At 40.5% G+C, this 25689-nt stretch overlaps 1 protein-coding gene across 1 annotated transcript; it reads left to right on the forward strand.

Moving 5' to 3' along the window:
* The first annotated feature begins 1417 nt into the window (after window positions 1-1417).
* Window positions 1418-25552, forward strand: HSPA4 (heat shock protein family A (Hsp70) member 4). The gene is made up of 19 exons (XM_081179607.1): window positions 1418-1933; window positions 8980-9037; window positions 9959-10099; window positions 10344-10466; window positions 11587-11686; window positions 12545-12678; window positions 14476-14720; window positions 16229-16305; window positions 16928-17079; window positions 17607-17713; window positions 18017-18150; window positions 18575-18756; window positions 19676-19780; window positions 20095-20247; window positions 20393-20518; window positions 20837-20944; window positions 21882-22001; window positions 22376-22537; window positions 23575-25552. Exons 1-19 carry the CDS (start codon window positions 1827-1829, stop codon window positions 23779-23781), a joined length of 2541 nt encoding a protein of 846 aa, XP_081035733.1. The 5' UTR covers window positions 1418-1826; the 3' UTR covers window positions 23782-25552.
* The last annotated feature ends 137 nt before the right edge of the window (window positions 25553-25689 follow it).

Raw genomic sequence — 25689 nt, forward strand, 5'->3', positions numbered from 1 at the left:
AGTAGGATTCTGACTAATTGGGACATGAAGAGAGAAATACAAGCTGGAGAGGAATTCCTACTCTAGCCTATGCCAAACAACCTGGCTAAGCAAGGGCCATTAAGAAACAATAGAGGGTCATTGAGGGCCACTGGCAATGCAAGAAAACTGTCCTTCCCTGCTGCCCTAAGGTGTGAACAGAGACAGGAGATTTGGAAGGTTGCCAGCATAACTGGACATGATGTCAGTGGAAGAGTTTGGGGCCTTTATGTAAATATGGCTTGCAACCATATCGCAAGAAGGGGCCATGAGAATTCAGTGGTGAGGAAAATAAAGTATTTGTATGCTCAGATGGATTCTTCTTCCAGTGCCAAGGCTGGCACGGAAAACTCACTCTTGTGTGTATTTTATAAGTTTTGATGCCAAGTCCTGGCCCAGATTCTACCCCTCCCCCCAAATCAGTTTTGAAATGAGCACTTTGGAAAGTGTAGGTACTGGGGAGATCCTTGCGGATAACTGCACTGCTGCAAGAGAAGCCCAGAGACAGATATGAAGGGATTCCAGCACACTTGTGAGGCAAAGGCTAGCAGTGGAAAATATTTTTTAGCCTTGGGACCACATTCTTCTGTTCAATCTTCTGAGCACTGAATGTCAGTAGTGGGCGTGGCCAGGGCCAAAAGTGGGTGGAGCAAGAAATGTGTAGGAGGAAGCTAGTTTCCATACATCCCCCTTTCTAAGCCTCCATCCAGACAAACAAGAAACTTTCCAGCCAGGCCCCAAACACCTGGGAGTGCAAAGCAGGGTTAGTGAAGGGTGTGGCCTGGGTCAGATAAAGAGGCTGGAGGCCCTATTCCTCCCTCCCTCTCCAGTAGACAAACTGTGAGTGTTTTATGCTGAAGGGATGGCGCCGTCTGGGAGAAGCACATTCGGAGTCTGAGTGCTGGCGAGTTCGGAGGAAGGTGCGAACTATGCTCCAATCAGCGACCAGTCAATGGATTGGTTGGTTGTAAGTTGCCTTGGGTTGCCCTGGGCAAGATAACACGACTAACAAATAAAATAAAATAAAATACCGACTAATAAGCTGCCATGTATTGAGTTAGATAGACCACTGGGTCCATCTAGTTCAGTCCTGTCTACACTGAACTCCTCTGGTTTCAGGCAGAGGCGACACCAGGGATCGAACTCGGCGCAAACGAACCTTTTGCATACAAACCCCAAGCCCCCACCACTGAGCTACGGTGTCCCGGCGCGCCCGACCCCGCGCAGCCAGTGACGATCGGAGCGTGCGCAAGAGCTGCTTGGGGGAGGGGCTTTCGGAGTGTCCCACCCCTTCCCGCCTGCCTTATCCTGGCTCCCTCCCACAGCAGCCGCTAGGGGGGCGGAGCCACAGAGCTTATAGACTACGTACGTGCGTGCGTTGCGTGTGAGAGCAGGACTGCGCGCGCACCGCGGGAACCCGCAGAAATGGGAATCTCGCGAGACGCTTTCCCGCCTCCCCTTCCTCTGGACGGGACAGGATCTTTCGAGATCTCTCTCTCTCTTTCTCTCCCCGGCTGCCTCTTGTAGCGCCCGCCCTCCTGCCCTCCCTTCCCCCTCCTCGCGAGGAGGCAGCCACAGCCGCGCGCGCCGCTGCCGCCGCCACTCATTTAAAACTGCCCGAGCGGCCGCTCTGTGAAGCGAACCGAGAGGCGGAGAAGGAAGACGGGACCTGCCCCTGTCCCTGGCCTGCCTAGCCGGCCTTCGCGGCGAGCTTCCTCCCTTCCTTCGGGGGCCCCTCAGGCCGCCTTGCTCCGTCTCCGCCGCCGCCTTCGCCCCCTTTCGCCGCCTTCGCCCCCCTCAGGCTCAGCATGTCGGTGGTGGGCATCGACGTGGGCTTCCAGAGCTGCTATGTGGCCGTGGCCCGAGCGGGAGGCATCGAGACCATCGCCAACGAGTACAGCGACCGCTGCACCCCGTGAGTAACGGCGGGCAGGGAGGGCGGGCGAGTGTCGGGGGGACGGACGACGACGACGAATGGGGAGAAGGGCTTCCTGGGGGCGGGGGGGAGAGGCTCCGGGGAGGGAAGCAGCGCAGTTGCGGCTAACTTGTCACGCCGGATCATCCCAAGGAGCCAAGTATGCGGGGCCTGGAGGAAAGGGCCGGCTCTCATCCAGATTCCCCCTTGCCTTCCCCTCCCCGCCCTCCTTTGTTGAGGTGGGAGAGTCTTTGCACAGGGTCTTTGCGACACCTTTTTACCCCCTCAAAAAAATGGGAAGAAAGCGGAGGCTGAAGGTTTAGTCTATGAGTAAGACGAGCCCCTGCGCCGAGGAGGAGGAAGTGCCTTTCTCTTCCCCACCCCTCTCCTTCCCCACGTGCGTGCGCTCGGGGGAAAGATGGTGCATTAATGGTTGGAGGCGACCAGCCGGGGGAAGCTGCGCTACCGCTTTGCGCAGAGGGGGCCAACCGGGAGGAAGCGGGATCTCGTGCTCTGCGTTCATGGGGTTGCAAAATGCAGCCCATGTGGAAGCGTCATTCGTTGTTTGTTTCGGGAATATAGTTCTGTGTTGCTCCCATACTGTCCTTTGCTATTCTTGTGTGTCTGCTTTAAATGCCTGAAACAATCTGTGAGTTGATAATTGACCTCCTTTCGGATTTGTAAATTTACACCATAAGGATGGCTTTCTCAAATGGTATGTATATCTCTGCATGGTGCTGATTTGTGGGTCCTTCTGGTGTCAGCTGTGACAGCAGAAGTAAAAATTTCTGCCTATGTATTTGGGTGAAGAGCTGAGAGGCTTGTGTTAAAAACCACAAGTAAAGCTCTCCGCAAAAAGGTGAGGCAGCAAAACACATGCATTATTGGGCAATAAAATTGCAAATGTTGTTGAAGCCAGCACTTCTCAGCTGGTATGAATTCTGAGGTTGCTTGTTTGGTTGCCTTCTCTTGTTGTATTTTTGGGATAGTTTTCTTATGCACCACACACAGTATGACATTTGTATTGTGCTTTTTTATTGAAAACTCACCAAAGTGTCACATAGTTGTGGCAAGCTTGATTTTCAGAGTGGTCCCAATAAAGGCGTGTCCCATTATGGTATTTTAATCGACCAATATGGCTACCTTTCTTTTTATTGTCTGGTGAGCTTTGATATCTCACCACCAACCATGGTCAAGAATGCCTGTGTTCCTTTGGGAGGAAGGGTAAGATATAAATTGATGCAGAATTCAGTAACCAGGTTGTTCACTGGGGCAAGACAGTTTGAGCATATTACACCAATCATGCCCTGACTTTACTGGCTGCCAGTGAGTTTCTGGGCCCAATTCAAAATGCTGGTTTTGACCTATAGAACCATAAATGGCTCAGGACAACAATACCTCAAAGACTGCCTCTCCCCATATGAATGGGTCTGGATCCAGTGGTCATCTGGGGCATTCTTCGTTTGCCTCCCCCATGAGAAGTCCATTGGGCTCCCCTTTTGAGGAATGCTCTGCCAGGGGAAGTTTTCCTGGTGCCTTCATTATACAACTTTAGGTGCCAGGCAAGAACATTCTTCTTCAACCAGGCCTTTTGCTGACATCCTATATCCTTTTAAAGGTGTGAAGGGGAAGGCATTGCTGGCAGCATTCGAAATGCCCATTGTTCTAGGTGCATTTTGCGACAAGGAATTTCATTAATGTGAGAAGTTTCTGAGCTCTGGGTGCAGTACTGCGCCTAAGATTTCAGATTAAAACTGCCACTGCTGGAACAAAAGAAGGACCTTTTTCTGCCTCCCCACTTCCAGCTACTCTCTGAGGACTAGAGAAGGGACCCTCATAAGAATATTAGGGAGGTAGGCAGGGGAAGTATGGTTTTGGTTTTTGCAGTTTTCAGATGAGGACTAGACCATGTGAAAAATGAATATAAGATTTTAGTTGCAGTTCATTCATTATTAGCTTTGTATTCTTGTTATATAAAAAGTGCCCCTAGACATTCTGTTGTGGCACCCATAACCTAGGTTAAGTTGCCATTTAGCTTTCATATCTCAGTTTCTAACACTGGTTGCTGGTTTGTTTTGTTTTTATGTATTTTATGTTTTTAAACAGGTCAGTATTAACCCTATATTGCAGATATTATTTGTGAGTGAGTTAGTGAGAATTGACTTGCCTACCTAGTAAGCCTGCAACTGAGGTGAATTTTGAAATTGTGACCGTGACTCACATCAGCTCTTGGTACCAACGTTTTAGAACTTGCTAAAAAATGGTTTTTTTTATCCCATGGGAGGCCAGTTGTACATGGAAACTAAACTTTCAGAATGTCAAATAGATTGTCTTAACTACAGTACTTAGTGAACTAGGAACAGGTATACAGGCAACTCCCTGTTGGCGCGGGGATTATGTTCCGAGTCACTACGTGTGTCAGCCAGTGTTTGAAATTAGCCAGGTAGCTCTCGGCCACTTGCTACCAAGTGAAGATGCCTGGGTGCTACGATGGCACATGACCTGACATCTCCACCATCTGGAGGTGCATGCCTAGGGATCATTGGAACTTGACAGTTTTCACACACTCATACCACATCCTGTAAAATTCTATCAGTTATAGTTATCTGCACAATCATAATAAATTTCAGGAACCAAAATGCTTTTTCTGTGCAGCCTGAGAGGGAGTAGTGAACAACATTATAGGTACAGTAATTTTTGTAGCTTGTCTTCACTTACCCCACCCCACTACCCTGCTCACAGTTGTGAAGAACATTCATACATTATAAATGGTCAGTGTCATCATTAAGAAAAAGAGGTAGGAATAAGCCAATATTTATGTGTACTGTCCCTGGATAAAGTGACTTTTCAAGTTTTAAAAGTTCTTAACCTAGCTCAAGGTTGTCATCTCAACTAGCCAGATGTTTAACTGATAATCAGTCAGTCCATCATTTGAAAATGCCCCCAAATGGCAACTAGACATTCCATTTTGGCAACTGTAACTTGGTTTAAGGAGCCATTCAGCCCCTAGCTTTTATATCTATATATCTGAGTTTTTAACGCTGCACCTGAGCCTCAAGTGACAGCAAAGGATGCAGGAGTACCCCAAGCTACGTACCCACTCCTTCAAGAGCAGGTGACCTCAAATCAGTCTGGTCTAGGGAACCACCTGCTAACAGTGCCTCAGTCTTACTGGGATTGAGCTTCAGTTTGTTGGTCTCATTGTAGTGGAAATGATGTATCAAGGAACCTAAGAACTTTAAAAGTCTTGTATTCATTTACTTATTTCTGAGACTTTTATCCTATCATTCAGTGTCTGATATTTATTCTGAGGGTGGCATACAAAATAAATACAAGTAAGTTGCTATTAAGCCTTTCTAAAACTGGTTTTTGCAATTAAATTTGCACTTTCTGGTAATCTTTTGAATTCCTAACACTTAAATTGTGGTGAGGAATGGCCTAAATTTCAAGCAAAACAAGGAGAAAGACAATCCAAGTGCAATTTGCTTGAAACAAACTATTCTTAAAGTAGGGAAGAAATGTTAACATCTGATAAGTTGTGATTTATGAACAGTTGAGAGCAATATAGTGTTACCTTAGTTTCTGGGTGATGTCAATGCTTTTTATGGTTTCTGTTTTTATTGCCTTTTATAGTGCACTTGAGGGCACTGCTAATGTTGCATAGTTTATTTGAGTTTGCTACCAAGATGGAGATTGCTGTCTGCCTGGAATTGCTGCTACCAAAATGATGGCACTACGGCGCTATTTTCAAGAGCTAATTTGTGTTTAGGCACAATTTTATTCTAGGATCTCCTTTTGTGAGATACTGTATCCGTCTCAGTACACTGCTTAAAGGGGTTTGGATGTGTCTCATTGTGTCCACATCATACTCTCTGACCACAGTTTGCATGGTGGTCTCTGCAATTAGGGCTGTTGTTGTGTGTTACTAGACCCTTAGTAGGCTAGTAAAAAAATGCTGTTTTTTATGGGCTTTTTGATTTGTGCACGACCGCCTATATGCGCAGTGCCAGGAAATAATTAAATGATTTGATTCAAACCTTAAAATGGTGGAAGAGAGCTGGAGAGTTCTCATGGTGCATGAGGAGATCCCTTCCCGGAGCCCAAAGAGGACATCAGTGAGGACAGAGGAAGCCCCCAAAAGGAGGCACAGTGGGGCTTTGTTTACAGCCTCCCCTCCTAACTGCTGATGTGTGGGGTCGTGCAGCAGCATGGCCTCCCGCTGGCCCCGGAGCTTCAATTCCAGTTGTGGATATTTTTGGATACAGTGCAGTGGTGCCCCGCAAGACGAAAAACTCGCTAGGCGAAAGGGTTTTCCGTTTTTGCGTTGCTTCGCTAGACGAATTTCCCTATGGGCTTGCTTCGCAAGACGAAAACGTCTTGCGCTTTTTTAAAAAAAGCCGCTTGAAGGGGTGCAGTTGCGACGGACCGTGCTTCGCAAGACGAAAAACATCGCAAGACGAAAAGACTCGCGGAACGAATTCTTTTCATCTTGCGAGGCACCACTGTATTTTTGGTATGGATTGAAGAGAGACAGGGTTTTTAAAGGGTGTTTAGAGGGTGCTCCCCACACAATTTCACTTATGTGTTTGGGGGCCTGGAATATAACCTCCACTAAGTGGGGTGTCGTCTGTATTTGTCTAGAAGGAACCTTTACTCAACCTGTCCAGATGCAAGACTGGTGCATGTTTAATGTCATCATGGCCTTTGCTGTTAGTCTGACATTGTAGGTTTACCCTGAGAAACAGGTTGGTAGAGGAACTCATCTCTTTTGTAAATACTAGCATTAGTTTGTAAAACTTGCCATGTACAGGAAAGTATACATTTTGAATATGTTAGTAAATATATAGTGATGAAGTAAAAATGGTTAGAAACATATTAACTAAAGTAATGTCATCAATATCAGAAAAAAATTGCATGGGCTCAAAATGCATGTTTACAGAACAGACCTTCTGTTTTACATCTAAAGGTTTTTTTCAACAATTATTGAGTCATGCAAGTTATAAATAAAAAGTGCTTTGTTTGCCTGGAACACGTGGGCAGTTCTGGCAAGTGAGGTGTATTCATAGCAATAAGTTGCATGGTTGTCATTAAAACTGATGACAAAACACCCTGACAGTTGTGCATAGGTTAGTTCTAAGGGGACATAAAATCTAATCTCATCAGATAGTGATTTATCCATGACAATTGAGTTATTGTCAGCTCTTCCACCCACAGCCCACCTCCTACTGATCTAGTACAGAACACTGGATTTGTGTGTCCTGCTGTATGCATTAAGCCAGATATAATTTGGGACAGGCCCATGAAATCCCAAGCCACTCCAGATATAGTGGGCTTGGCATGTATGTTGAAGTCCTCCAAGGCCAAAAGCCCCCAAGGCTTGGCCAGGGAGACTCTTATGCAGCAACATAGGTGGTATCCTTAACAGAATCTCAGTCCTGTTAACATATCCTTGCCTGACACATCCACTGCCATATTCTGTTTTGTATTACCTGTATAATTACTGTACATGTCCTTGTAATGGCTTGATATTCATTTCCCTTTGAAATGAATTCCCAATTCAGTGGACCTAACTACAGTGGTGCCCCGCAAGACGAATGCCTTGCAAGACGGAAAACTCGCTAGACGAAAGAGTTTTCCGTTTTGGAGGTGCTTCGCAAAACGAATTTCCTATGGGCTTGCTTCGCAAGACGACAATGTCTTGCGAGTTCCTGCTGGTTTTTTTGCCCCCCCTTTTTCTAAGCCGCTAAGCCTCTTATCAGCTGATCCGATAAGCTGATAAGCCGCTAATAGCGCTAATCCGCTAATCCGTCAATGGGCTTGCATCGCAAGACGAAAAAACCGCTAGACGAAGAGAATCACAGAACGGATTCTTTTCGTCTTGCGAGGCACCACTGTAACTTGATTTTGACTTTAAGAGCCAATCACTAAAATAGCATAAAAAGCAATATAAATAAGTATGGTATCATTGTTCAAGAATATGCAGATATTGTTCTAAATGTTTACCCATGAAAAGTGTTGCACCCTGAGAATCACTCAATTGAACGATATAAATAAATGTCCTTTATTTTGAATATTTGTATCATAATAAAGCTGTATCTAGTTTAAGGAGGGGTGAGTGGATTTACTACTTCTGTAGCATCGAACATAGTATTATATTAAAATGCAGTGTGCCAGTATCAAGCATATGTGTAAAATCAGGGTTTTATTGCCTTATTCTGATTGATATATTTTAGAGGGCCATTAATCTGTGTACTTGATAGTTTAGAAACAACAGGCAGCACAGTCTTGCTATTTTGCAAAGTTATTTTTCAGTATTCTTGCGATTTCAATTTTTGAAATAGTCGAATGAAGCAACTTCTTTCTACACAGGAACCAATAGTGCTGATATTAACTTGGCTTCACCAGATGGGGCTTTTCTGCCCCTGTTACTTCAGCACTCCCCCAATCTTCAGGAATAGATTTTTGGGTAACCCTTGGGAATGGTGTGGGGGAATCCACCCTTGTGCAAACAGAAGGGGAACTTAGGATCCAAACTGATGATGCAATGAATAATCGTTATAATATGCTTGCTTTAGCAGTAAAAGTTAATCCCTGAGATAAAGGAGACAATAACAGCTTAGAAGAAAGTTGTGGGTGGATTGTGTTAATATTTTAATTCAGAATAAAGGCATTCATAACAAGTAGATGTCAAGGAAATAAACAACTATCTGATTTTTAGAAGACATCTGAAGGCAGCCCTGTATCGGGTTTTTATTTTGATGTTGTAGTATGTTTCGAAATATGCTGTGAGCTGCCCAGGGTGGCTGAGGAAACACAGCCAGATGGGTAGGGTATAAATAATAAAAATATTATTAGTGGCTGTATTCCATAGAAGTGATCTATTGGTGGCAATTTTAACTTTACCTAGCTGATAGAAAACCTCTTACAAAAGATCTAGTATTAAAGCAGATATTTGTAAATGGATCCCTTTGATTATAATGTTTTCACATCAGGATAAATTGATTTCAACCTGTGTCTTATAACTGAACATGTTCTTCTCATTGTAGGTCATGTATCTCCTTTGGACCCAAGAATCGTTCAATTGGAGCTGCAGCTAAAAGCCAAGTAAGGATTATTATTTTTTTTATTTGGCAACAATTAATAGAAACACCAATATAATAACTAGGATAGTAGTAAAAAAACCCACACACACAAAAATACTGAAAGCAGAATTTCATAATGCAGTTTTATTAAATATTTTCTGCTAGCTGTATTTTAATGTGTGTGTATGCTGTATGCACTCTGTACTGTATAGCTGTGTTGCATATCATGATAAACTGGCTGGGGCTGATGGAAGTTGGAGCCTAAAATACCTGGAGGACACCAGGTGGGTGAAGACTGTTTTACAAGATAAATTAAAGAATGTGCCTGCTCTTGTTAGGGCAGTGCTAGGGGCCAGAGTTGCTCTGGGGCTTAAGGAGTTATTGAGCCCTTTCCCCACTGAGAAACACTAGTTGTGGCACTAACTTTTGGCAGATGATTTGGGCTGCTTTCTGAGCTAAAGCAGGAGAATGAGATCTCTGTGCTCACCAGTGCTGGAGCATAGTGCCCAGTTCTGTAATCAAACTGTACTAGAGAATTCAAATAGAATAAATCTCATTATTTTACTGATAGAAAGCTAATTGTAAATGTAAATTTCCTGAGGAGCATGTTAATAGAATTATCAGGAATATGCACAGCTGTCAACTTTTCCCTTTTCTTGCGAGGAATCCTATTCAGAATAAGGGAATTTCCCTTTAAAAAAGGGAAACGTTGACAGCTATGAATGTGTAATGGTAGTATCTTTTATATGCCACTTCCAGTAGATTTTCAAATGGTTATTGCTGGCTTCTGATTGCTTTTGTGATATCTCCCCCCCCCAAATGTACTTGTTGCTTTATATATAACACGGAAGAACAAATTAGCTATAAAGTATGATTCAACAGGAAGTATTAGAAATCTTCTATGTTACAAGATGAAACTAAACTTTTTTGGTTTTTTTTATAGGTAATTTCAAATGCAAAGAATACTGTACAAGGTTTTAAAAGATTTCATGGCCGTGCATTTTCGGATCCCTTTGTTCAAGATGAAAAAGCAAAGCTTGCTTATGAACTTGTCCAGCTTCCCTCACACTCAGCTGGCATCAAGGTGAGTTGGTATGTATGTGTGCATTCAAACACACATACAAATATGCACATTATAGTGCCCCCTCCCCGCGGTGATGTTTGATAGAAGTAAAAACAGTAGAATCCTTTTGGAAAATATCAAAAAACAGATATGGATGTGGTTAACTTCCTTTAGATGTTATTCTGGTCAACACTAGAAATGCTTAGGGCTTTCTGGAATGTTGCAACATTAAAATGTGTTTGCTTTGTTTTATATTTCCACTAAGGTTATGTATATGGAAGAAGAACGAAATTTCACCATAGAGCAGATGACAGGAATGCTGCTTACTAAACTAAAAGAAACTGCAGAGAACGCGCTTAAGAAACCTGTAGTTGACTGTGTTGTATCTGTAAGTAGACAATATTTGCCTTAGTTTCTCTATGGATCTTTTGTAAATGGAAAGAGTATAATGGAATTTCAATCAAATTGAATGGGCACTTTGTCCCTCTGAATTTGGTTAACATGAAAATCTCCTGACTAGATTTTAATTCCTGTTATTTTAGGAATCTTTAGTTTTCTCTAAGTTGCAACCAGATTTCTTTGTGCTACTTAAAAGTACAATTAGGCAAATATTTGATCTAGCAAACCATTGTTTAAGTTATCACATCTCGTCTAACATTATTGATAAGAGTTCATCTGAGACGGTCATCAATGTTGGACAAGATGACTCATCTTCATTACGTAATAGTAGGGGAAGGAGAGGTGCCATTTACAAGTTTACAATTTGTCTGCAGATATGGCAGGGGCAGTTGAATTGCAGCTGGAGCTTCTGGGAAAGGCAAAGGAATAAAAATGCATTTTGTCCTTTCAAAGCTATGTGGAGGTCTGCAGGCTCTCTGCTTTTCTGGTGTTAGGAGCAAGGGCAGAGCCAAAGCTAGCCTTTAATTTTCTAATTTAGAGCTGGAAGGGGGATGTTATGCTATGGAATTCACATACCCCACGTTTAAGTTTGGAATTTCAGAAGTGCAGCATGTAGTCAAGTACAAAACTTACATGGAAGGAGGGTCCTTGTCCAAATGTTTGGCTTCCAAGAGCTGCCAAACTCTGTGAACCTCTGCTTAATATTGCAGCTTCCATCAATATTATTCTGGAAACCAGCCTGTGTGATTTCACCCTGTAGTAAAGAAGTGGGTTTGTTTGGGGTTTTTTAAAGTTAAGAATTGGTATGTTAATGTTCAAAGAGATGACTAGTGTTTTACTAATGAAAACGTATTATTATTTATTAAATTTGTATACTGTTCTTCATCTGAAGATCACAGGACAGTTAATAACATAAAAATACAAACAGAACAGAAAATACAGAATAAAACAAAGAAACCAATAACCCCCTCCCACAAACACATTATAATGTGTTACTGTAAACTGCAGTTTAGTTTAAAAATATGTACCCCAGAATTTGAAAAACTTTTTGTTAGACTTTGTTTTGGAAAATTAGTTTCTGTAAAAATATGCTTTTGTCTCTCTTTCAGGTTCCTTGTTTCTATACAGATGCAGAGCGGAGATCTGTGATGGATGCTACACAAATTGCTGGACTCAACTGCTTGCGATTAATTAATGAAACTACAGCAGGTGACTACTTAATTGTAATAAATACAGTGTGATGGCTGTTCCCATAAAGCTGAAATCATTCAGGTTCTTTTGTATTAGGTTTGAAGGGTTCACCTGCTTTATTGTTGGTGTTGAAGGGTGAAATCATTTCCAGGCACTGGCTGAAAACTTTAATTTTTTACTTGGGGCTGGCTCACACATGAATGAACACCACTTGCTTACTCGACTTTTTATGGCTATTTCTGTAGAAGGGCTTTGAGTTGGCACTGGGTGAAATGAAAGTTCTGTCTGGTAATAAAGCTTTGATGGCTTATTCATACATGGTCATCACTTGATGACAGTCAATGCAAGGTGAGCATTCGTATGTGAACTTGTTCTCTGGATGCCCCAGAAGCATGTAAGACATGCTTAGATTAAAAGGTTTGAGGAAAACAAATGCTTCTGTTTTGTAGTTTTATTTGGAACTTTGCAAAGCAATTAATATTAAGACTTGTTTGATAAAAATAAAGAAGCATCCAGAATCCCAAGAAAATCTTTATGGAAGCATCTAATGAGTTTATAGGGTAAGGATGGGGAACCTGTTTCCCTCCAGATGTTTCTGGACTACAACTCCCCATCATCCATGACGATTGACCATACTTGCTGGGGTTTATGGGAGTTATAGTACAACAGTATCTGGAGGGCCACGCGTTCTCCACCTCTGTTATACAGTATAGCATTTGTGCTTTGATAGCTTAGCTTTCTAATAATTTGCAGCCATATAAAGTTTTATTTTATTGTTGCAGCTACATAATTGGGAAAAATCATTTCGTTTAAAAATAATGTATCTAGCTAGGAATGAAAATGTATTTCACTCATAGTGAACTGAACTCTCTCTAGTTGCTCTGGCATATGGGATCTATAAACAAGATCTGCCTTCATTAGAAGAGAAGCCAAGAAACGTCGTGTTTGTTGACATAGGCCATTCGGCATATCAAGTTTCAGTATGTGCATTCAACAAGGGAAAATTAAAGGTAAGTAAAGCTATGCACTTATTTTAATAATGGAATATATTGATTTTCTGGTATACAAAATGTTAGAGTCAAGAAGCATTGCTATGTCAAAATAACAAACTGGGTCATTAAATACATGTAATGTTCTAGTAGTTGCTGCTCTGTCATCACTTCTGCAAAAGAACACAAAGGTGTGATGGATCAGGCCAGTATTCCATCTAGTCCAGTATCTTTTTCTCATAGTGTTCAAGCAGATACCTATGGAAAGCACAACAGCACTTTCCCCTCCTGCAGTTTCCAACAACTGGGATTCAGAAACATATGGTCTCCAGCAGTGGCATGTATTCTACTTAAAAGAAAACTCATGAAAGGTGTTAAGTTTTTTTGTGGGGTTTTTTGGTAGATAATGCATTCTCCACAGATTAAGTCAGTCCAGTTTTTTCACTGCGCCTCTTACGGTATCTCATCTTTCTTGTAAAGATGTCTGGATTGACTCCAGTGTCAGAAATGCACTGTTTGCACAGGCAGTCATAAAGTACTCCTCTTAAAAGCGGCAGTGAGAGAGGGTTCAGCAGCTGGTGTTCAAGCTAAACTTTCTTCTCCCTGCCCGCAGTTATTACCAGAGCACTACTCAATAACCGTATTGTAATCCAGCGGTTTTCAACCTTTTTGAGTCCACAGCTCCCTTGACCAACTACATTGTTTCTGTGGCACCCCTGTGGGGCTCACGAGCCCAGTTATGTCACCCCTTGCTTGCAGAGTTGGAAGCTTCGCACCCTTTTTTCAAACACCTTCCCTTGTGGCGTCTTCCCTCAGCACCCCGACCATCATTCAAAGCACCCCAGGGTGCCACGGCACACTGGTTGAAAACCACTGATCTAAACCATTTGTGAGGGTCACCTGAGAAGTGGTGGATAAATAACAAATATGTAATGTCCCATTGCTGTTCAAACCTGTCATATTCTTATTCCAAAAAAAATTTCATCAAAAAATATGTAACACACTTTGCACACAACAATGTGTAGGCAACTGCTTCATTGCCTTGTCAGAACAACTCAGTAGCGGTTCATATATAGAAGGCTATATATTCCTTCAGGGGTTCACCCATAAAAAAAATAACAGCTGATTGGATGCCTAACTTCTGTGCCTTCAGTGACTCACACATTTAGTTTAGCTATCATTTCAAAGAATGTTGGTTTTGAAAGGTCTCTGAGTCTGGGTGAAACTTGGATGCCTTCCCTGAAGGGGTTCTATGAAATAATGGTAGCCACATTAAATGTATGAATGGCAACTTAGAGTTGTATGCAGTGAAGCCATCATTTTTTGAACAAGGGCTTCCACTTGCACAACGAAACTTCTTCATCACTTCTCCTCCCGTGCCCTCAAAATCTGTTCTGGGGGTTCCCCCAACTAACTGAACCAGATTTGGTGGGGAGGAGAGGGAGGGGAAATTCCATTGTGAAATTGGAAGTCCTTGTGTGAGTGGGTTGACTTGGCTGAATATGACTTTGTGGTTGGCCAGGTTGCATGCTGACACAGACGACATGGAAGTGGATAGGCTGGTGTAAAGCTTTCAATGTGCTGGTAATTTTCTCTCACACCTGAGCGTCCTGTTAGTGGTCTGTAAATAGTAGGGATGTTGTATAACTGTTTACAACGTTCTGTGTTACAATAAGCAATAACAATCATTGTGATAATTTCTAAACCAGGCACTGATTTGAGTGAAATGCCAGTTTGAGCTAATCAAATCATTAGTGATTTAGAATATTGAAAAGTAATCGTATTTAACTGAGATACTTTATGCCTTCTCTTCTAAAGGTTCTTGCAACAGCATTTGACACAGTACTTGGTGGCAGGAAATTTGATGAAGTATTAGTAAATTATTTTTGTGAAGAATTTGGGAAAAAATATAAACTAGACATAAAGTCCAAAATTCGTGCACTGTTGAGATTATCTCAGGAATGTGAGAAACTGAAGAAGTTGATGAGTGCAAATGCTTCTGATCTGCCACTGAACATAGAATGCTTCATGAACGATATCGATGTCTCTGGAACTATGAACAGGTAACTTATTTTAATTCAGTGTATTCATTTTTTTAATCATATGAATTCTGAATGTCTCTGAATGTCTTTCATAGCTAAACCCAATGAAATTGCTACTAGCCAGATGGGCAGGGTATAAATACATTATTATTATTAGTAGTAGTAGTAGTCGTAGTAGTATTTATTTATTTACATATAGCAAGATGTGACCCCCCCCCCCCGGCCCAACAATGTACTTGGGGATATCACTAATTCAGTGCTTAGATTACCTAAAGCAATAGAAACTCATTCCATATTACAGATTTAAGATAATAGAAAGAGGAATGTTGGCCAGAACCTGTTTTCATCATGGTCGAATATGTTGGATGCAGCTCTCTAACCCTTTACTAGAACTGGGGCTGAAGCCTGGAATAGGTGAAGTAGTAATAATCTCAAAAGAGGAGGTGGTTGCTGAATGCAGACTTAGAGAGATTTTTTTTTCAAGAATAACAAAATTTATAATTGACAAGTGCAAATATGAAAGAAAATCTGTGTAAAACGAGCTTAACACTACAGAATTTTCTGTAAAGTATATGCTGGGTATGATGATAAATGTTAAAGGTGTGGATCACCAAAGGGAGATATGAACCACATTTTGTGGTTGTGGCCAGTGATAGACACTTTTGGGGGAGGAACTGATGAATCTCACACATGAACCTGTGATATACACTTGGACCTTTTGACAATTTGCTTCCATTATTTAGGTAATAATCTTAAGCAGAAGAGTTAGTTTGGAGCTAAATGATTAATTAGTATAAATTGATTCATGTGGTGTGTGTGTGTGTGTGTGTGTGTGTATATATATATATATATATGTATATATGTGTATATATATATATATATATATATATATATATATATAGTGAATTATATATTTGTAGTGTTACAATTTAGTAGAATCCTGTACAATAAAAATAAATATAAATATAGGATAATAAAATAAAATAAAAATAAAATAAATATAGGATAATATCCAATGCTGGTAATAGTAAGAAAGAGTGTTATTGGAATCAATAGATTTAAGTAACTTAAGATAATTGATTTCAGTAAGTGGGTGTACTTGAATATGTCATACCATACTGTCCCAAATATAAGCCGCACTTTCCCCCCAAATTCCGACCGTGAGAAGTTAAAGTGCAGCTTATATTTGCAACCTTGCGGTACGCAACCAGGAGTGTGACCCCCCCCCCAATGCAGCCAGGAGCAGCGAGGAAGGGACTGGCTTATATTTGGGGTTTCTTTTTCTTTTTCTTTTCTCCCCTCCAATTTTAAAGGCGCGGCTTATATTTGGGCCAGTACAGTAATCAATCACCAATAACTGTAAAATTCTTAACATTGCTGCTACTTCTAAATACACGTGGTGTCTGTACCCCTTTAAGTGCAACTTTGTAAATTTTGGAGAGGCAGGATTTAAGAGGCTGCAGGAAACAACTATATTTTATTTTCTGCTTTGTTTTAAAGTATATTTTCATATTTTAACTCACCCACAGGAGCAAATTCTTAGAGATGTGTGATGACCTCTTGGCTAGAGTTGAACCACCACTTCGCAGTGTTTTGGAGCAAGCTAGTAAGTGCCACTTTAGCTCAAAGATTAAAATAAACAGGAAAGGATTACACAAAGTAGTATAATATATGGAGGATTGGTACATTGAGTGTTCTATAATAAAAGCAGTAATCTTTGTTTTAGATGTCTTGTTAGCTTTTTGCTAGGCTGGCTTTGTATCCTCAAGGTAATGTTGTGGTTAACTCATTTTAGAAAACTAATAATACATATATTAAGTTTTTTTTTTGTTTATAAGATTCTTTTATGTTAGAACAAGAGTTAAACTTAATATAGACCAATTGTTCTTCCTCTGAACTGTTGGAACAATAACTCTCTTAGCCATGAAGTCCACTTTCATTGGCAACTGCTGCCCAGTTTACAGTATGTGAACAGAGACTTTCTTGGTGCTAATGAGTGGATCTAGCTGGGGTGTTTCAGAGGTGTTCATCTTCCACTAGGGAACCTATTTTCTTTGGAGAGACAGTAAAGTAAAGTTAACTTGATTTGTGTGTATCAAGTATACCTGCAATTCCAAAATGCACTTGTAACTCACATTTCATCTGGTCAGATTCTTCCAGCTCAAATGAGTTCAGACTTTGAATGTCTCAAATTTTTTGAATGTCTCAAGTGTCTTTTCTCTTTACAGAGTTAAAGAAGGAGGATATCTATGCAGTAGAAATAGTAGGAGGGTCTACAAGAATACCTGCTATAAAAGAGCGTGTCAGTAAATTTTTTGGTAAAGAGGTCAGTACAACTCTGAATGCTGATGAAGCTGTCACCCGAGGCGCTGCCCTGCAGGTAGGAGCAACTGTTGGAATATTGTAGACCTTTATTCAGTGTTGCTTTGATCCTAGTTTCTTGAATGTTGAGACCTCTGGGTATAGGGCGGTATATAAATAATAGTAATAATAATAATAATTAATGTTGGAAGAAATATTCATTTAATTGAAATGTAATACATTTATTTCCTACCTCATCAAGTGTGTTGTGTTGTGCGTGTGGTTTGTTTTTAAAGGATGTGCTGCTCAGGACACACTACATGCTTTTTTGCAGCTGAAATCAGGCAACTTTTTTGGATTTTCTTAAAATCCAATGTATCTCAACAGTTAGACTACGTTTTTGGGAATGCAATACAAATAGAATCTACTTGAAAGTTATTTTGAAATCCTAGCTTAAAGAGGTCCACTGAACCACAATAGCAGATAGACATTGTCAAATCAAATTATATGGGGGGGGGGGTTAATAAACCATCAGTGCTTTTATATTACAGCTGACCTGTGCTTTAATATTGCACAACTTATTTTAATGTTTTTTCCCCTTTGCAGTGTGCTATTCTATCCCCAGCTTTTAAAGTGAGAGAGTTTTCTATCACAGATTTAGTGCCATATCCTATATCTTTGAAATGGAATTCCCCAGCAGAAGAAGGACTAAGGTAAATATTTAACACTTTAAAGTGCTTCTGAAAGACTAGCTACTACTGTCATACCTAATTTTATACTATATTATGTAGATGTGCATATGGAATATTTGAATACAAAAACTTCAATCTCAGTTGTTTGGCTTATAATGAAACCTGCAATAAATTTATTATAAATTGCTATGATTGTTGTAGGATATAACACATACGTTTTCTGGGTCCACTAAACATAACTGCCCCTGTCTGAAATGGCAGGGTAGCATGTTCTTAAATAGATTATATAAAGATGTACACTCAAAATAACCTCCCTTCCTATAGTGATTGTGAAGTCTTCCCAAAGAATCATGCTGCACCATTTTCCAAGGTCCTGACATTCTACAGAAAAGAACCTTTCACGCTGGAAGCTTACTATAGTTGTCCTAAGGAATTGCCTTACCCAAATCCTGCCATAGGTATGTATGCATAAGAAAGTAATGTTGACTTTGTAATATCACTGGAGTGAGAACCTAATTGCCAGTTTCCCTCTAATTAATTCTGTTGGTGAGATTCTTTTAATATTACTGCAGCTTCCATTGTGCTTAGGATTTGAATGTGTAAAAACGGGGTAAAACGGGGTAAAACGGTGTAAATATTAATTTGGTGTAAAGATGCCTACTAAATGGAAAGGTAAAAGCTATGTAAAGATGAGTTTTGGAACCAGTTTTGTACTCTGTTGGGGATGGGTAGGTGTTGAGTGCATGCCAAAATCAAGCTTCTCACTCAAATCACAAAATGTTTTGCTACTATTAAAATAGAACCACATGCTTGCTGTTAAGAACCACCTTAAAATTACTGAATTTGCTTATAATAAACTTACTGTCTTATTTTCCTGTTTAGCTCAATTTTTAGTTCAGAAGGTAATTCCCCAGAAGGATGGAACCAGTTCAAAAGTTAAAGTTAAAGTCCGAGTAAACATCCATGGCATTTTCAGTGTTTCAAGTGCATCACTTGTAGAAGTTCATAAATCCGAAGAAAGTGAAGAGCCTATGGAAACAGATCAGCATGCAAAAGAGGAAGAGGTAACTTCTGTTTATTGTCATATGCCCTTGTTAGCCTAGCTTTTAGCAGTACAGTCGTACCTCCGCTTATGTATCCCTCCGCTTACATAAACTTTGGGATACGTAAGCGGCAACCCCAGATTTTTGCCGCACGCGCAGAAGCAGTCCCTCCAGTTGCGGAAACCTCGGGATCCAACCAGAGCTCCAGAACGGATCCTGTCCGCATCTGGAGGTACCACTGTCTCTTACCACTGATACGTGTTGTCCAGAATAATGAACTTTGCAAACACAGGATTTGAAACATTCCTTTAACAAGGAACGCTGAAGTTGCTGACAATTAACTTTGACTGCGTCTTCACATGTTCAGTGAAATAGACTATGCAGCTGTCCCAACAACATAAATGCATTTAGGTAAATATATAGGAAACTAGAATGTACCCACAGGGATGAGGAACCTGTGGCCCTCCAGATGTTGCTGGACTGCAGCTCTAATCATCTCGTAACCATTGGCGCTGATGGGAATTGGAGTCCAGTAAAGGCCCATGTTCTCCCCATCCCTGATGTACATTTAAAAAAAAAAAACAAACAAACCCTCAAGTTACTTGTAAATAGTCTTTAAAAGCCAGAAGAACATATTGTCAAACGTATTGTGCTCTTGCTGAACATTACTGTTAGGGGTATGTGCTGTCTCTGAACTTTAAAGTGCTTAGAGAATTTGCTGAGAGAGGACTTTGACAAGAGAGAGAGCCTTTGCAGTATGAGAAGTGAGTTCCTCCCTTTGCTCTGAAATGGAGAGCTTTTCTGCCTTCCTTTAGTAGTGGAAGTGTAGAAAGAAATGCACTACAAGGACATGAAAGAAATTCAGTTGGCTTTCTGTCAGTCACATTTAGTAAGATCTGTTTCCTTGATCTATATTCAAAGCTTTATTCACTAATTTCAGAAGATGCAAGTAGACCAGGAAGAACAACAGAAGGAGCAACAGAAGACTGAGGAACACCAGCAACAAGCACAAGCTGAAAACAAGACTGAGGCTGAAGAAATGGAGGTAAAAATTGTGTGTTAAACTAAAATGTGTTGACCAATAACCTCCCTATCTTTGTGAGAAAGTTAGAACATATGCTAGACTAAACAGGCATTTTCTCTGTTTACATATTACTTCAATTATAAAAATACTTAACAGGACACAGGTAGCCAGAGGGACTTGAATAACAGTGATTTGTTTTAGTGTTGAGTTCTTAGTGAGAATGCTGGTGCCCAACATAAAAAAGCTTCAATAAAAAGAACTTGAAACAAATGTCTAGAAGCCACAATTGATTTGTCACGGTTTCTTTTTCTGTTTTGAATTCTGTTTTAATGCAGACAACTCAAACTGGATCAAAAGAGAAGAAAACAGATCAACCTCCTCAGGCTAAAAAAGCTAAAGTAAAGACTACGACCGTTGACCTTCCTATTGAGAATCAGTTGGTGTGGCAGATAGGAAAGGATATGTTGAACTTATTTATTGAGAATGAGGTAAGCACTAATGTCAGTGGAGAAAAGTTTTTTACAAATTACTGGTGGTTGATGCTGAGGTGAGGGGATCATGTAATAAATCACAAGGGCACAAAGTAACCTTATTTAAATTGAAATGAAAATGTAATAAGTATGTTTCTGACAGGGCAAAATGATCATGCAAGATAAACTGGAGAAGGAACGGAATGATGCCAAGAATGCTGTAGAGGAATACGTTTATGAAATGAGAGACAAACTCTGTGGCGTGTATGAGAAATTTGTTAGTGAAGAGGTAAGTGCTTCTAAAAACAAGTGCCATGAAAGTAGGATCTGACCTGTTCATCCAGTATCAACATTGGTGGCTTACACAGTCCACTAATCAGAGAACTTTCTCTATAAATCATTGATGGGCAACCTCTGCCATATTGGCTTAGTTTTCCCCAGCATAGGTCCTAATTTGGCCTATGAGATGGTTCCACCAAGTTATGCCTACCTGCTACATACAGGATGTTATGTGAGCTGAAGATTCATGTCACTTTAGTTAAGCTGAAATGCATTGTTCGTTAAAAAAAAGTACCCACAATTTGCTTTATTTACATTTTTTTCCTAGGATCGTAATAGTTTCACTCTCAAGTTGGAAGACACAGAAAACTGGCTATATGAAGAGGGTGAAGACCAGTCAAAACAGGTTTACATTGATAAATTGACAGAATTGAAAGTAAGTGGGACTTCAGAAACTGTCGACTTAGCTGAAACCTGACACACAAGGGTCTATCTGCAATACATGAATGCTGCTTGTGCATTGTAATTACCGTGGGAAAACATTCTGGCGGCTGGGGTGGAGAGTGAACTAGCTGTGCTAGGATTATACAGGCTCATCCAGGTTGGCCAGATTGTATACAGCATCCCTCCCAACATTTTAGGAGGGCAGTTCAGGGTACCCCTTCCTCGCCTGCTCCCACTCCACCTACCTTTCTCCAGTCATCATCCTCCACAGCACCCATCCTGTGCCATGTTGGCAGAAGCAGTGCAGGCCTGGCCGACCTTTCGGCAGGCCACACCCAGCCTGCACTGCATCTCTTGATACGACGCAGATCCAAGCACCCATCTTGGGATTGGGAACAGAAGCCAGGGCGGCTTCTGCCAATCCGTCATGTGCCAAATAAATCGGGACACTTGAGGGGTCTGATACAGTAAACCTGCAACTTACACACATTTAACTTGTGTGCATTCAGCTTTGTGTGCATGGTGAAAGACACAAGGTTGGATTCAGTGAGTGGAGTTCTGGGGAAAATGACATTAGCGATCCCACCCACAATTGAACCCAATGTGTTTTGTCTATATGCAATTTTTGCTTTAGGCACGATCTGTAGAACATAATCCCTGGGTAAGTTGCAGGCTTACTGTATAATTGTTAACTTTAACATGTAAATTATACACTTGTAAAGCAATCACAACAAGCATCTTGAATCACCAGCTTTCCTTACAAGATATTATATTTTGAGCTTTTTTTTCTATGTTGTTACTACAGTTCTCTGCAGTCAAGACATAAGCTGCTTTTAAAATTAATATGCTGTGTCTGTCTTCAGTCCATGTGTAACTCATCTTACAATTGTGGTTCAGATCAATAACTGTCTTGGTAAACTTCTCTTCAGGCTGTGGGACAGCCTATTCAGGTACGATTTCAAGAATCTGAAGAAAGACCAAAAGCCTTTGAAGAACTTGGAAAACAAATCCAACTCTACATGAAAGCTGTTCTTGCTTTTAAAGCTAAGGTATCTTTATCTTTTATATGACGTTAGTATTTCAAAATTGTCTTAAATATTTTCAGTAGTGAACTTTAAGGCAGAAATCCTTTTTCCTTTTCAGGGCCGTATACGATAAATTTTCAGGTGATGGCTATGCTTGGAAATTGTAGTCTCTTCCTCTAGCAAACAAGCAGATTTTACTGCTTATCCTCCCTCTTAACTTGATTTGTTTTAATCAGTACAGCATGATATAGTACTCTTTGTTTAGTAGACCACCAGGATTCATTCATTCAGATTATTTTGTCAGACTGAGGCTAAAGTTTTTTTTATGATTTACCAAAAGGAGGAAGTGTAGAATAGCATTACTCTACAAAGTCACATTTCACTACTTAAAATTTTAGGATGAACAGTACGACCACTTAGATCCTGCTGAAGTGGCCAAAGTGGAGAAGAGTGCAAATGATGCAATGGAATGGATGAACAACAAACTCAATCTTCAGAACAAGCGAAGCCTGTCTTTGGACCCTGTTATCACAGCTAAGGAAATTGAAGCAAAAACAAAAGTAAGTAATAATTTTGAAACTGCAGGGGAATGATGAAGTTAAGAACCTAGGGAGCTGCCGCCTTCTATGAAATCAGATCATTGGTCCCATTTAGCTCAGAACTGTCTGTACACAGATTCTCTCAAGCATTTTGGACAGCAGTATTTCCCAACTTTACCTGGAGAAGCTGGGGCATTTGATATGCAAAGCAGGTTCTTTACCACTGAGCTACAGTCACTCTCCATAAATTGAGTTAAACTAGTGTTGCACAGTGCCTTTAATTAGTATATTGATATTCTTGAATTTTCTACAACTGAGAGAATTGCAGAAATTATTGTACATTCTGATTCAGTTGGTCCATTCACATATATTTTTTCAACTGTTTTCTTAACCTTATGTTATGGTTCATTTATCGACCACTTTTTGTCCCAAAGGCCTCCAAAGCGGTGAACAATGTATTAATCCATATCCTGCCCACTGCAAACATACAGCTGCTCCAGCTTCTCCCCTAGGAGCAAGCCAACACACAACTATGTTATTATTTAACAAATTCATAAACTGCTTCAGAGCATGAAGTCATCAGTGTAAAAGATAAAAATGGAATAAAGCACAAAACCACAAGCTCTAAAAGCATTAAAAAGTATAACGATCTAAAAACAAAAAAACTATCTCTGCAGACATACAATTAATAATCTGTAAAAGAAACCACTCACCCACATGGCTCCTTCACACTTCTCCCACCCCAAAGGAGGCACCCAAAGCTGGTGGTGACCAGCTGCCAATTGTGACCTCCAAAAACTAGGTTTCCCTGCCTTCCCGCTCCCCACCCCAAAATGTATTGCTGTGGAAAGTTGTTAGGTGTCACCGGCAATTTGCTGGCAAAACCTTCCAGCCACTTCAGGCTGTTTTCCCCCAGGTACTATAGAAAGAAGCTAGGGAAGCTAATGTTGGTCTCTAGCTGCCAGCCATGGTCCTGCTACTGCTACATTTTGGAGAGCAACCTTAACATAACTTTACTTAATTTCCTGGTGTGATGTGTTCTGGTTCTTTCATTTTAGGAACTGATCAGTATGTGTAATCCTATAATCAACAAACCTAAACCCAAGGTGGAACTTCCAAAAGAGGATCAAAAGCCAGCAGAACAGAATGGTCCAGTAGAAGGCCAGGGGGATGGCTTCGGAGCGTCACAGACTACAGAACAGAGTACTGATTCAACAGCCCAAACATCTACAGAAAAGAAACTTCCTGAAATGGACATTGATTGAATCGCAGTTCCTTGTTTATATTAGAAACTACAATAAAGCTTTAAGTTTGTCAACTTTATTATGTTCTGAGTATAAACGGGGAGCCAAGTGAGAGCTGCAGCTTCTCACACAACTCTTTTTAGATCAGATTGGTCAGTATAAAGCATCTTGACTCTTGGGTAGCTTAATTAAACGGTCAGATAGGTTCTTTCTTTTGCCACGACTTTAAAAGCCCACCAGTAACCACTTAGATTTGCAGTCACAGGTGATCATTTTAAAAGCGTGAGGATAACAGGAAGATAATTTTGTTCTAATCTGCCACTAGGTTTCTATTGTGAATTGCAGCAGCTGCATTTATAAGTATTGATAGACAAGTTCCAGAAGTGTTTGCAGTTCTGGTTTTATTGCACAAGAGTAATATAGCAAAATACAAGTTTGTGATCTGTCTACAATTACAGAGGCAATAATGGCATGTTTCCTAGCTGGAAGTATAATTCATTTCACATTGTGCCATTGATAAGTTATGTGAGGTATATGGCGCCATGGATCAGATTACATGTTTGTGCTAAATTCAAAGAATTGAAAAGGCTGGAGTGTTTTTTCCAGTTCATGTCCGCACTCCATTATTGATGTCCTGGGCATTGTATCAGATTGTTTATCTGATATGCAGAGTAGCAAATATATACCTAAACCTGCTATTAGATATGCAAAAATGTATACTCATGGTAAAGTCGCCCCAGCTATATGAAATGCTGTATAAATTTCTGTCTCTAGTTGAAGTAGTTGCTTATGCGGGGGGAAAGAGGATACTGCTTGCTGTCCACACTTCTGGATAATTCTGATTGTTAACCCTGAAGAGGATATTTGCTTCCTTCATTTTGGAAGTGCTTAGCTTTATCTTCTGGGCAAAACAAGAAGTCTGACAGTTTCTCTCATGTGCTCCTCTACACTTTGGCTGTTTTGCTTCTAGTATTGATAATTGTCATATAAACTTGTATGTGTTGAAATAGGAATGGATACATCCATACACATTGCAAGAAATAAATGCACTGGATTGTACTGGATTTTTTAAAACCCATTTATTGGTGAAAGACACAGCTTGGATTCAGAAATCTGCCAACAAAAGGGGGTGAGCGGAAGCCCACTTTTCTGTTCCCCTGAAGTTCGGAGAATCCTGATAAGTGGTGTAAGGGGGTATTGCAGAAAAGTGAGCAGGTGCAGGGTCCTTTGGTCCTCTAGGAGGGGGAGATAATTTTGGGAAGCTGTAGGGACTGGCAACAGGAGGCAGGGGAAGGAATGTCAGCTTCTGCTTGCTTCCCTCTATTGCCAAATCTCTCTTTTTTTAATCTCAAGAAATCTATGAGTTGAGTCCAGTCTTTTTGCAAATAGCTTCTTGTAAAGCAAGAAAACACTACCACACAACTGAGGTGGATTGTTTTAAGAAAGTAACGTTCTTTCATCAGTTAAGTCATACCTTAAAATCACACATGGATCAAACAATCGGTTCCGTTAGTTTAGACTAAACTGGTACTCTGCTACAGCAAAGTATTATGTGCTAGTATCAAAGTGGTTCTTTAACATGCAGAAGTCCATTTTTTACCTCTGGAAATATCCAACTTTTAGTTAAAACAAAAATCATTGATTATGGGCTAAGAGAAGACTCCAGAGATCACCTTGAGTCTAAATGACAACTCAAAATATTATTGCTGTTTTTTTCTACCTGTTCATCAACTGCTGCCTGTAATTGACTGGGCAACCCTTCTACTGAAATAAAAGCTTTAGGTCTATGATGCCCCATTGTTTTGTCAGCTTTTATTTCATCGGGGGGGGGGGAATAGTGCAAGTTTCCTTAAATCTGAAAAAAAATTGCTTTTCACTGTGCATGAAATGATGAAATCATACTGCTGTACATCTATACAAATATTTAAT

Source organism: Podarcis bocagei (genome assembly GCF_964188305.1).
Source record: "Podarcis bocagei genome assembly, chromosome: 2".
NCBI lineage: Eukaryota > Metazoa > Chordata > Lepidosauria > Squamata > Lacertidae > Podarcis > Podarcis bocagei.

What these genes read in the sequence shown, in the direction of transcription:
- HSPA4 (XM_081179607.1), top strand. Translation starts at nt 1,827, where the DNA reads ATGTCGGTGGTGGGCATCGACGTGGGCTTCCAGAGCTGCTATGTGGCC. An exon ending in GAGCTGCAGCTAAAAGCCAA is followed by an intron (nt 9,038 to 9,958) that starts GTAAGGATTATT and finishes TTTTTTTTATAG; the next exon opens with GTAATTTCAAATGCAAAGAA. An exon ending in ACTTATTTATTGAGAATGAG is followed by an intron (nt 20,248 to 20,392) that starts GTAAGCACTAAT and finishes TGTTTCTGACAG; the next exon opens with GGCAAAATGATCATGCAAGA.